The sequence below is a fragment of the Frankliniella occidentalis genome, unplaced genomic scaffold (genome assembly GCF_000697945.3).
Source record: "Frankliniella occidentalis isolate FOCC.00 unplaced genomic scaffold, Focc_3.1 Scaffold340, whole genome shotgun sequence".
Lineage (NCBI taxonomy): Eukaryota > Metazoa > Arthropoda > Insecta > Thysanoptera > Thripidae > Frankliniella > Frankliniella occidentalis.
Window position 1 is genome coordinate 283,097 of NW_026267463.1, and position 13,266 is coordinate 296,362.

Consider the following 13,266-nt stretch of genomic DNA (forward strand, 5'->3'; position numbering starts at 1 on the left):
TGGGGGGGGGCGCTCTGTGGCTTGCGGAAATTTTCGTCCGGCAGCGCTTTTTTTCAATTTCTGTGTGTTTTTATTACTGTGCTATTCGCTTGTCGACAGAGAGAGGCGAACTCACCTCCATCAGCAGTGTCGCATCAAACACGGAGATCGTTTACGCTTGTGTTTTGAGTTTTCGGATTTTTTGTTTTTGTTCGTCTTTTGTTTGTTTTGTTTCTGTGGTTACGTGGCGGCTCTCGTGGCTTTCATTTTCATTGTCATTTGCGGATCACATCATCGCATACATATCCCCATCTCGCACTGGTTTATTGTGCACCCTTTTCTAAATACCGGATTATTCCTTCCTGTTTCAGAACGGCCGGTGGAACGGACTCATCGCCGACCTCATTAACCGCAAGACCGACATGGTCATGACCTCACTCATGATCAACTCGGAGCGCGAGGGCGTGGTGGACTTCACCGTGCCCTTTATGGAGACAGGCATCGCCATAGCGGTCGCCAAACGCACCGGCATCATCTCCCCCACCGCCTTTCTCGGTGGGTGCCCCCCCCCCCCCCCCCCCCCCCCCCCTTTTTCTGGGGGGCCCCCCCCCCCCCCCCACTCGTGGAGTATATCGACCTGCGCGAACGACCAGCTAACGACCTTCTTAACGTGCTCTCTCCCTATTGCAGAACCCTTCGACACGGCGTCCTGGATGCTGGTGGGAGTGGTGGCCATCCAGGCAGCTACCTTCACCATATTCCTGTTCGAGTGGTTGAGCCCCGCTGGGTTTGACATGAAGGTGAGCACCATGCGGGACCAAGGGGTCCGGGTTCGGCTATTGAATTGGTTAATCTGCGCAGCAAGGAAACACGTGGCGAAGCCGCATGACTCGACTCTGCTGGTGATTGTGAGCCTGCGGGAGCCTGCGGCCCGCGTGCCGTCCAAACATTTAGGAGGATTTGGTCCCTCCCGACTCTACGCCCCGCACGGCCAGACCCCAAGGGCCAGCAAGCTCTCCACTCCTCATTCTGATGGATGGGTGTCCTTCCTGTCTGTGAGGATCAGGCCCACCCTCCTCCCCACCCTCTTCGCCCCCCTCGCCCCACCCGATAGGGAGTGACGTCACCCACACGTGACCCGGCGTCAGAACCACTTTGGCTAACTCTGTTGTGAAAGTGTTCCAATTACGTTTGGAACACTTTATAATTGAATCGTTAAACTTGTGCACCCTGCCACTACCTGCTGCCGCGCAAACAATTATACCGATATCTTGCCGCGTACCCACCCTTCCCATCCCCAATATTTGTACGATCGCGAATGTATCGCCTGATGACTTGGGGGTGCCCGCCCAACTAAGGTAGACAGAGGTACGCAGACCTGGTAATCGCTGTCAATCAGTAGTAATTCGCAGACGCTTGAGGTACTTCTTAAAATAGAAATGTGTTGCTCAAGATATGCATTTTTCTTTAAATCTTGGCTGAAATGCATACGTCCATATTAAAAATAACAAATTTCTGCATCTCTCGCATGATTGGTAAAATATGTGTAAAATTTGTGACTCAAAAGATTAAGAGTCACCACTGGTAGAGATGTGCACTAAAATGCTTCTTGCTCGCGACCTAAAATGGTACTTAAGATTTAGAGCAGGATAGTACCTAGTACTTATGGGAAATATTTGGTAATGTTTCGCTTTAGTACTCTCGTTTCGCTCGTAACCAGGTCCATATCATAAGCCACGGCCTCAATTTTGTCACAGGTGACGCCAGCGGCTAACCATCGCTTCTCGCTGTTCCGCACGTACTGGTTGGTGTGGGCGGTGCTCTTCCAGGCCGCGGTGCACGTAGACTCACCCCGTGGCTTCACTTCCAAGTGAGTGCACTGCAAGCCGCGTTAGGCTGGACAAACGGCCCTTGACAGCCTTCTCGGAGGGCTGGTAAATTTGTGTGTGTGGTTTCCCCCCGAAAAGTATAAGTGATGCCTCTTTTTCCGTAGGTTTATGACCAATATGTGGGCCATGTTTGCTGTCGTCTTCCTCGCTATATACACTGCCAACCTCGCTGCCTTCATGATAACCAGAGAAGAATTTCACGAATTTACTGGAGTCGATGATTCGAGGGTATGCGACTACTTCAGCATCCAGGAAAGACGGTTCTTGTGACAAGAAATGTTCTTACGGAATCAAGAACAGATCATAGTACCAAGGTAAATGTGTCTTGGCACGACGGTCTGTTCTTGATTCCTCAAGAACATTTCTTGTTACAAGAGCCAGCTTTTCTTGGCGGAGATTTTGAGGCAAACAACTACCATAAACAAAACAATCCAAGCTTTCTAAAGCAAAAGAAAAAAAATTGAAAATTTTCTCGTGGTTTCCAGCTCAGCAAACCATACAGCCATAAGCCAATGTTTAAGTTCGGCACCACACCTTTCTCGCACACGGACTCCACCATAAAGCGATACTTCGCCGACATGCACGCCTACATGAGGAAGTACAACCGGACGTCCGTGCAAGAGGGCATCGCGGCCGTGCACAGTGGGTGAGCAGCCAAAGGGAGACCTCGGATGGGAGTGTAACAACCACTTTGGTGCAAGGGTGAATTCATTTAATTGGTCTCAAACCTGCCCGCCATATATGTAGTAAAAAGTGAGAAATACTGGCGGAATAGACCCGAAAAAATGGTGAAATAGTCAAAAAATCAGTTCTGCGAAATGGTGCGAAATGGTCCAAAATCACCGTAATGGAAGGGGAAATACTACGAAATTGCTCGCACATTTTGTACCCTAGTGACTTCCTACCAGCCGTGGTACGCGCGCCACAGTACTCCCTACCAACTAACCGCTCTGTTGGCGAGAGCCGAGGCTGGAGTCTCCTCGAGGAGACGAGGAAGATCTTCCTCTTAATCTTACTAGGTAGATTTACGCTAGACCACGTCTCGCGTAACAGGCTTCGCGATATCCCACGAAACACTGTTACACTGCGACGCGCCTGGCATACATCTACCTAGGCCTGCGACGCTGACACCCGAGTCGGGCTAAAAGCACATTCGTAAATAGGCCCTTGGCCCCAAAAGTCACAATTTTGCTACCTAGGGTTTTACTTTTGACGAGTAAACCACACCGGAGACCACAAATTATCTGAGAAAAACAAAACATTAAAATGTTTTGGGGTCATTCCCGTGTCGAAAACTCCCATTGGTGCCTAAACTGTTAGCGATTGAGCCAAACGGATGAAAGTTTTGCCCTTTTTGTTCTATTTTGACGAGTTACCCTTAAGAAAATCGTTAGCAAAAAATTTAAAAATTAGCAATATTTTCCCAATGCTTTCTAAATAGCTCGGTCTCAGCCAATAATTTCTGACTTTCAGGGCTCAAAACCAATACAGTTCTTGCTTCTTATGAAACAAAGTGACCCTGAAAATTTGAACTTTCTAGCTGAACCCGTTCTCGAGTTATCGTGAGGACAGACAAACGCGAAACTTTTTGATCATCACTGGAGTAATAGATTTTGCCAATTTCTTAGCCAACAATGTCCTTCGCCCCGCAGGGAGCTGGATGCGTTCATTTACGACGGCACGGTGCTCGACTACCTGGTTGCCCAGGATGAGGACTGCCGGCTCTTAACAGTGGGGTCGTGGTACGCCAAGACGGGGTACGGTCTCGCCTTCAGCCGCAACTCCAAATATGTCCAGATGTTCAACAAACGACTCCTGGACTTCAGAGAGAACGGTAAAACGCGAAGAATCCTGAGCAGCGGCTGTGTTCTCTGCGGACAGACTAGTGCTGAGCCTGTTGTTACTGCCGCAGGTGACCTGGAGAGGCTGCGGAGGTACTGGATGACGGGGACTTGCAAGCCAGGCAAGCAGGAGCACAAGACCAGTGACCCGCTCGCCCTGGAACAGTTCTTGTCCGCCTTTCTATTGCTCATGTCCGGCGTGCTGCTGGCTGCCATCCTGCTCTTCTTCGAGCACATCTACTTTAAATACATCCGCGTCAAGTGTGCCAAAACGGACCAGGGTGGCTGTTGCGCGCTCCTCAGTCTCGTGAGTCAAGTAAAACCTCGTTCCAATCTTTTTCACTCTTCTTTCCTCTCTTTACTCTTATGTCGTGGTCGGCAGAGTCTGCACTGCTCACGGAGCGCGATCAGATGCCCCACCCGTCACATTTACATTGCAAATATTCCCCAACCGCGACCAAGCGGTGACTTGCCCAAATTGTCTCCTGCCTAAGCACATCACCCAAAATCAAGCTTCAGGGTTCAGTCATTAATTAAGCTGAGCGCAGCGATGACTGTCGTTCTTTTCTTGTTTGCGACCGTAGTGCCCCTCTGTGCCAGCCGCCTTTCTGTTGCCCTTGGCCCCTAATGATCTGCTTTGCGTCCTCGTGCGTGGTGCAGACTCCGTTCCACTGTGTGGTAGACGTCGGCCTCTTTATCACGGCTACTGAAAGTTTGTCCATCGTGTCCAAAAAAATAACAACTAATGCACCGAGTCAAACAACTAAACTTAAACTAATTTGATTCGCTGGAGGAGATGCTAGTGTGGACAAACTTCCGCCTAAACGAAAAAGAGAATGAATAAAAGCGATACGGTAGAGATAGACTTAACGTTAAACGTAAAAAGAATTAGCCAGTTTATTTTCAGCGCTTTTCCTGCCTGTATTTCTCCGAGCGAGCTGTCATTCCTTGTCCTTCGTGCAGGCCTGTGTCCAGTAGCCTCATAATCCTCGGTCTTAATGGTTTCTTCATTCGCATCACATTTTTGCGGCAAAAGTTGCTCCGCCCCATCCTGCGCTTGGCAGACATCTATGTCTCTCTTTTCTATCTTGCTTCTTATCTGTCTGTTCTCTAACTTTCTCTTACCACTCGGCTCTCAGTTCTCTCCCTTTCTCCCCATCCTCTCCTTTCCTTTTCCTTCTTCCCTCACTCTTTACGCCGTGATTGCTTTTTTGCTTGCAGTCCGTTTCGGCTGCCCCATAACGGCAGTTTGTTTGCCGAAGACTGCCAATTTTCGCCTTTTTGGCTTCTTAAGAGATGAAAAAAATCAATTTTAAATTCACAGACACAACAAAGAAGCCTGCAATTCGCAGTTCTAAAGCGACCACAACGTTCAGATTGCCCCTCCCCCATATCTTTTTGTCTGCTATGTCAGCCAATCTCTCAATCTCCGTCTTTTCTCTGTTTCCAGCTGTTTTCTTACTTTTCGTCTCTCTACCAGTTCGGTCTCAGACATCTCTCTTAACTCATCCCTTTTATGTGCCTCCTCCTACATCCCTTGTCTTCTTCTCTCCTTTCTACCAACCAACTTCAAAAGTCAACCACAATTTATGAATCTTAAAGTACGAGATGAAACTGAATGCCGGACTAAAATTCCGTCTTTCCAACCATAATAAGTATCGAAACTTTTTTGTACCACCTGTCTCTAGTGCTCAAACACTACTTCTAAACCATAAATAAGAAAAATATCACAAATTGAAAAAGCCAGGGCAGGACCACGCGCTTAAAACAAGAGTAAGATCAAAGTTTGGCCTTAGTCTACCAGACCTGACCACACACATAACACTAGCACTCTTTCACCCACACCCACTCATCCTAACCTACGTGACAACCCGGGAGGTAAGAAAGATGTAGCTAGTCTGTAGACAGTGCATTGCACTTCGCATTGCACACTTTTAAGACCTCACGAAGAAAAATGCCAAATTCTTCATAGGTACGAAGGATTTGGCATTTTGCTTCGTAAGGTTTTAACTGTGCACGCATGTAAGACTCAAATGCACCCGCTTACAGCGTTTTGTATACTGGGGCAACGTAAAAGCGACACATCTGTTTTAAGACCCGGGATGCTCACCGCTGAACCCTTTCTGAGGAAGTAAATGAAGCAATACTTTATCTAAATGTACCAATTTTGATATCCCCCTTTTAACTTTCCTCTCTTTTTAGCCAGCCCTTCTGCTTTGAAAAAGCTCCGGAGCGGTCTTACGAATCCGCTCTCGTGTCCGTCTGTCCACGGAGAAAAATGACTTTGTTCTGGGGATCAGTTCTATTTGGTAGGCTAAATACGATAGCTGGAATCGAGAACCCGATACTCACAAGCAGGAGTTGGTTGTCACGACCGGACACTTGTACGAATAGAACCAAGCTGGAGTTTGTTCTATTCGTACAAGTGTTCGGTCGTGGCAACCAACTCCTAGTTTTGGGTATCGGATTCTTTATTCCTCGTATCGAATTTAGCCTACCAAACGTAATTGATCTTCACAACGAAGTCATTTTTTTCCCTGTCAGTCTGCGGACGACGGCGTTGTGGTACTGATCTGAAATTTTCACGGTACCTCGAGGGTCGGATGGACAACGATACGCCTAGGGCAAATCCTGGCAGCCACCACCTGCTTTATAAATGGGGATACATTTTTTTTCCCAAGGAACAATGGGGCCGCAGGCCCGTCCAAAAGCCTAAGATAAGGAAAGAGTGACGAGTGACTTTCTAGATCGTGCCGTCAGACTGGCCAAACGCTACCGGCAGGCCAAGCAGGCCTGCCGCATGGAAATAAAGTATGTTGAACTGTTACTTTAATGTGTACTTTCAGAAAAGTATACATAAAGCATACTTAAATTCTAGCAGATTATGGGACGCTACACTTTTCTGGCACTTTTGGCATACTTTTTGGTAAGTCACATACTCCCGTGAAAAACTTTATACCGCCTTTTCGTCGAACAACAATCTCCTTTGAAAGACAAAACAAACGAAATTGGTTCGAAAACTATACGACATAAAGACGAAATTTCGACGAAATAGCAGTCGATTGGTGACCGAACGTTCGTCTCTGTCTGGTCGCTGTTCGATCGCGTACTCGTCGTCCAGTGCGCCTGAAAGCAACGAAACGGAGACGAAACTGAAACGTGGCAGACACGAATAAGAGACCAATTGGAGATGAGAGAGGTGAAAGAAAAAAATTTGGGATGTTACCGGGGAGTGAACCCCTGACGTCAGGCTGGTGTGTGAGCACCCAGCTCACTCGGCCATCTCCATCCCTATCTTTTGATTTTGAGCGAGGCTCGTCAAGAACGCGATGCTTCGTCGCCCTTCCATCGCAGGAGACAACTACGCGATGGATCAGCGATGAGTTGGCGATGAATCAGCGACCAGCCGGAAACAACCTCTCTGTCGCACATTGACTGTCATTTCGTCTCATCGTCGTGTTCTCTTCACTTTTTCCTGTTTCATATCTCATGGGAGACGAATGTTCGACGAAACAGCGGTATTAAGTTTTTCACGGAAATTTCTATGCGGTTTGTCTCTGCCGAACGGTGTTGCCTGCGGAGCGAAGTGAAGCCAGCAACTCCGTCTTACGGAATTGCGGGCAAGTGCGGGCCTGCCCGTTTTCAATCGCAACGTACATTATGGTCGTGCTACGGACAATCTTCCGGTTTTCTTCACACTTCACAATTGAGCTGTTTTCACAATGGTCGCTTGTTCACTTACACACTACACTATGCCACCTTATATCTCTTCTGTGTTATCTAGTCTTGTCTATCTAGCTTGACGGTCTTGCACATTTCTTCGTTTTCATCTTCCCCTTTCTCTTTATCACCGTGACGAGCATGCAGTATTCTTGTGAAGAGTATCCGGGACATGTCTCATCCATTCTTCTTGTCTGTTTGCACATGTACCGGGTGTAACTGTGAATGCGATGCAGTGTTGCGGGTTTGCCTACTCTTTACACCCGCAAGGGGCCATGCCCCCTGCGGCCATATTGAGTATGTAATCCCGCAATACCAGCGTATTCACAGTTACACCCGGTATTTAGAGTTGCTAGATTGACTTGTGGCTACAGCGTCCATCACGTGGTATGGCACGTCTTCACCGTTTGTTTATTCACTTTTCACCAATTAGTGGAATCTTCCACCATTACAGGTTTCAATGTGTGATGCATGTCTGGTTGGTCATTAATGCTTGTGATGAAAAGTTGTTTCACGTCTGAATATTGCTTTCACTTCGTGTTTTGTCTACTTTGTTGTAGTCACTTTGCAGCCGTAAAAATTGGAGCCTCAATACATATTTTTTCAATATATTTTAATAAAGTTGATTTGGTTGATTTGGTTTGGCCACGTTTTCTCTAACAAATGTATTTTTCAGTGTACGTGCTCATAGGGTAGGAGCAGATTACTTTAGTGTATAGGACAACAAAGATATTTCTCGATTCTGGCAACGGTTGGCAGGATTAAAATGGCGAAGAACTCGGAGCAAACCTGCTTGTAGACGGAGAGCTACTGTCAGTGTTGTTGGTTCCATGTGTTGATGGCCACCTCCGTTTGCAGAGCATGGGCAAATCGCTCACCTTTCGAGGCGCCGTGTTCGAAGCGCAGGACATCCTGCGCCACCACCGATGCAAGGACCCCATCTGCGACACCAACCTATGGAAAACTCGGCACGAGCTGGACCTCACGCGCCTCAGGGTGCTGCAGCTGGAGCGGACTTTAGACGCGCACGGCATTAAGCCACCCGCAAGGTGAGTGAGAGCCGAGAGCTTACCCTGCACCTCCGGCGATACCCACTCCCGCGGATGGGGTATTGCTGGCGCTGCGGCAGAGTGGGGTATCGCTGCTGCGAGAACTTCCCTCTCCCTCATGCAAATAAATCTGCGCTGCCCACTCCCCCCCTCCCTCTCACCCACACTTGATTTCTCTTACATCGACACTAACGTCTTTCCTCTCTTGCCGCAGGCACATTAACGCCCCGCACGCAGGTGTGCTCATGTCGCGGGATATGACGAGGAACCACGTGTTCAACAACGAGTTCGGCGCGCGCTTCTACAGGTGAGCTGGGTGAATGCCCCTCCTATTGTGTCAGCTTACTGTGATTCGAGGGTGGTTTCCTCCGCGTTACAGGCCAGACGAGCGCGAGGTGCAAGAGATGGAGACGGTTCTGTGATAGTCGCGGGCTGTGACGCCACCCGTGGTGCAGCGGGCGCATCCTGGGCCGTATCCGGCCGACTCCCCCATCCACTTGGGGCCGCGCTCCGGCAGCACCACGTCCTCCTGCGGCGTGGCAGTGACGGTTAACCGCTACTGACCTGGGGGCCACCGTTCCCCAGCGCAGCAGGCACCCGCCCCGTGCGTCAGAGCTGGTTCTGACTTAGGCCGGAGCCGGCGCGGCGGCGGTAGTGGCGTGGCGTCCATACAGCCTTCGTTCTCGTCGCCCTCAGCGCGACAGTACCCTTTTTCGAACATTTCGCTCGAGTACCGATAACTATCATGATAAATATAAATAAAATTGTTGTTATTGCTCAAAATAGTGCGCGAGAGAAAGACCTGACAGAACATTAGTGTTTTAATATTGTGATAACGGGACAGATATAGAACGATGAGAGCGTTTCCCTGAATGATGTGCTAGAATACGGGGTTAGTTCTCTTGTTGTGTGCAAATATTAAAAAGTAATTTTGACTGGGGTATTGCTGAGTGATGATTTCACCAATTTACAGTGTTAAGGAAAAAGACCAAATTCACTATGGCTCATTTTCCCCAAACGATGGGTTTTTGATCACTCAGCCACCTGCAGTTATACTTGTGTGCCTCTATTTGTATGTATATTGCCTAAAAGAGTGCCTAGAACAGAATAATTGATGTTCATGCTAGAGCATATAGCGTCCGATGCCACCGGGCTGAGACTCTCTGGAGTGTTAGTTTTGTCTCTCACAACACCAAAGAGTATTTAGACGAAATCATTTTATGCCGGGCTGATATTAAATTTAAGTATGGATACTGTTACTGCCCTCTAGATTATAACAGTTTATTAATAAAAGAGTGTTCTTTTATTCAGCAATCCCGACTGAGCATTTATGTAGATTTCTGCTTGAATGAGAACTGTGAGTTTTTTTCTCAGTCGTTATACCAGTCTCTACAAGTATACTGGTATGTTAATAACAGACTACTATTCACCTGTGATTTTCTTACAGGTTTTAAGTTAAGGTCTTGTTTCTTATACTCGTTTATATGCGGCTTACTGGGACTGAAATATTTTCATTACTTTCTGTTTATTCTGCCCCTTACACATGTATTTTTTTGTTTACTGAGATGCGATATTTTTGTGAAAAGCGTTGTGTCTAAAGTACTCAGGGCGATCAGAGAAACAAACATTACAGTAAAAGTTTAATTATGTCCTGTTGCTTGGTATTATTGAAAATCAAGGGTAATAAGGAGGGAGATCAGGTGTGCTTTCAATTTTAGTATTATATGTGTAATTGCAATTTATTGTGTTATTCGTCCAAAGCAGAGTATATTCTTGATTTAAGGATAGAATTTATGTTGGGCTGGTGACTGATTAACACGAATATATTTTTTTAACAGACACCGAACAGTCTGCACCAAGGTTGATCGGCATATGATGCCCGTGTCAGTATGGTTTGGACATCCATTTGTCTGCAGAATTCCAATAATAGTATTAAAATGGTCTGCAAGAGAATCCCACGTCATGCATTATTCTGGCTGGTTGGATAGAACATGTTTAAAGGTAACATTAATAGTACACTGGCAAAACAAACGTAACGTGCGTCACGTTTCTTGATGCACTCTCCAGGGAGAACGTTTCCTGATCCACTCTCCCTGTGATGCCCCTATCCTTTTGCATGGAGTGCAGTGCATCAAGAAACGTTCTCTTCTGAGGAGAGTGCATCACGAAACGTGATGCACGTCACGTTTGTTTTTCCTGTGTAGCGGTCTGTCTGAGTGATAAAATAGGTTGCCTATAAAAAGTTGCAGATGTGAATTACAATCAATAACGTGATTGACCATATCATCACCATCAATAATTTCTTTTTTGGCCAAGTAAAATAATGAATCATTGGAACGTTTTCTATTTCATTTTGCCCTCTCTAACTGTTAGCATCTCTGTAATTCAAATTACAAGAACGTGCAGGAACTTATAAGAGACTCACTGTAAATATGCAGAATTGTTTGAATGTAAAGTTACGTATAAGACCAACTGTTTCTCAAGGCAAATGGACGTATAAACTATTTCATAAGACTTTTGAGGGTTTGCTACGTTGGTCGAGAACAATAGTGTTCGAATGTGTTCATGCTCAATTACTATATTCATTCAAATTGAAATGCCTCTGAGTAGGATTTAACTTCATGAACGAAAAAAAAACAGTACGACGATGTCGGTACTACTAAATGAATGCTTGTTCTTCACCTTTGGAATTATGACGGTTTCAAGTTTGTAAATGTCAATCCCCCAAGAAGTTTTAAAAACTACCCGGCAAAAGCAATCTTGGCTGGGAGCACCATTAGAGTTTTCATGGGAGGATGGAGGTAAAGCAGAAGAAAAACCTACAATGTTAACAATCATTGAACCAAATTGTGCTAAGCATAGTTGATGTGGCAAGTGTTATAAATTGTTATTGTTATTCCTGTTGTTAATAATTTTCCCATAGGAAAATGCTTCTGTAACTGCTTACTTGACCATCAAAGCCAAACAGTGATTGTTCTGTTGATTACAAATTTGTTTATTGATTATGTGCCAAAATTGTAAAAACAAAATATATTTCTACGAAATAATGAGATTACAACAGAGTGTGTAGCTTATACGGCAGAGCTCAGTTTAAACATTTGTTTTCTTTCTCAAGGAATTGGATGAGGCAGAACATTGAGAACAATGTTTCGGATTAATATCTTAAATCTACTTGATAGAAATTTTTGACAGCATTTGCTCAGAATTTAAAACATTTTTATGTACTATGCCCAGTTTAGAAGTGGTCGTCTTCACGCTGGCGTGAGGTGGGTGAGTAGGAGGGAGAGGATGTGCATCCGAGGCAGACGAGAGAGCGGAGATGCAGCGGAGGTCGACAACCCCTCCACGCTTCCCCCGCTTTCCTACTCACCCACATCGTAAAAAGAACACTTGTTGAACTAGATATAGCAATGCAGTCATTCTATTAGCCATGTGGTATGTGATATTTGTCCTTGAGCGTTTTTAGGGTTGAAAATTAAAATATAAAACTTCAGAATGCAGAATTGTTGACATTCTATTTTAACGGCCTCATTTGAAATGTGAAAAGAAACACACGTATCAATCCCCCGCAACTAAATCAAGAATCTGAAAAAACTGCAAATAAAAAAATTGTTACAGAACAGTTAACATATTAAAACTAAACTAATAATTAGAGTTAAACGTTAGAAATTTAAATACTATGCTTAAGTAAAACTATAACTAAATAATAAATCGACAAATAAAAGATTTGCATGTTAACTAACAAATTTTATCACTGTTTGGCTGGTCTAGACAAACTGTTTGATAAGTTGCTAAAAAACACATATTTAAAAGAAAGGTGTCCTGTAGTGAAGTCCATACCTTAAAGTTACACAACTGTGCTCTTCGAAAGCATTGTTTATAACAATTTAAAATGTACAGCAAATAAAAAGATTGTGGTTGTGATCTTTCTCGGTGCTCTTATTCGACTGCGACCGTGGTTGGCGTCCCATTTAAGTAACCATGCGCGGGATATGTTCGAAAACAAACAGCATGAGTCAAACTAACGTTGGGAAGTCCATGAAGAATGCGCAGGAGTCAACATTTTTGGATGCTACATTCTGTAGTTGATCACAAAGGTTTTCAAACGTCTCCTCTTCAGAACAAAACCTTAAATTTTTGAATATAATTTTGACCTCTTTGTTTTCTTTGCTGCCAGCACTGTTGAAAGTGTTTTCAACATAAAAGTCACATGGCTGGATTGAAGCTTTGGGGAAAATTTTACTGATGGCACTAGCCTTTTGAATAGTCCTTGTCTATGACAAATATCCAAATTTGGTGTCTATTTCTTCGCTAATTGATTCCTTGAGAGCTTCTAAAAAAGAGGCGACTGTAACTTTCTCGTCATTGCTCGCATATGCTAATCCAGCAACTCTCCCAAGTCCCGCACCATGCCTTACCATTAATATTGCCACAGGCATACCATTTTCATCAATTTTCTATGTTGGTCTAGATGCCCCATCACACCATACTTCCGCACATTCTCTCTCATTTCTGTTTGGACAAAGAGTACTTGCACAATGCCGTCAGTGTCTTTCACTGTGTTGATTGCAACGCCCGAATTGACCACACATAAATCCAGCAGCGTATCTCACAGCACTTCGGACTCACTCCTTCCTCCCTTTTCTCGTCTCTGAAGAGCAGCCCTGTCAAAGCAATACGTAAGAATAAAAACCCAACCCCAACACATCTAACAGGAACACAACAAACGGAGTACTACAAATATCAAATGGTTGGACAGAAATAAAACAAGAGAAGACAAAACCATAG

The 13,266-nt window shown here is 45.3% G+C and overlaps 1 protein-coding gene across 1 annotated transcript in view; it reads left to right on the top strand.

Annotated features, from left to right (window-relative positions):
- LOC113209565 (glutamate receptor ionotropic, NMDA 2B) overlaps positions 1–12,404 on the top strand; it is a 257,791-nt gene extending 245,387 nt beyond the window's left edge. Inside the window, 10 exon segments of the mRNA XM_052274136.1 lie at positions 351–534; positions 670–779; positions 1,737–1,849; positions 1,973–2,096; positions 2,354–2,514; positions 3,521–3,702; positions 3,781–4,016; positions 8,288–8,478; positions 8,693–8,785; positions 8,858–12,404. Coding sequence (XP_052130096.1) covers positions 351–534; positions 670–779; positions 1,737–1,849; positions 1,973–2,096; positions 2,354–2,514; positions 3,521–3,702; positions 3,781–4,016; positions 8,288–8,478; positions 8,693–8,785; positions 8,858–8,900 — 1,437 coding nt within the window. The 3' untranslated portion in view covers positions 8,901–12,404.
- Positions 12,405–13,266: the final 862 nt, after the last annotated feature.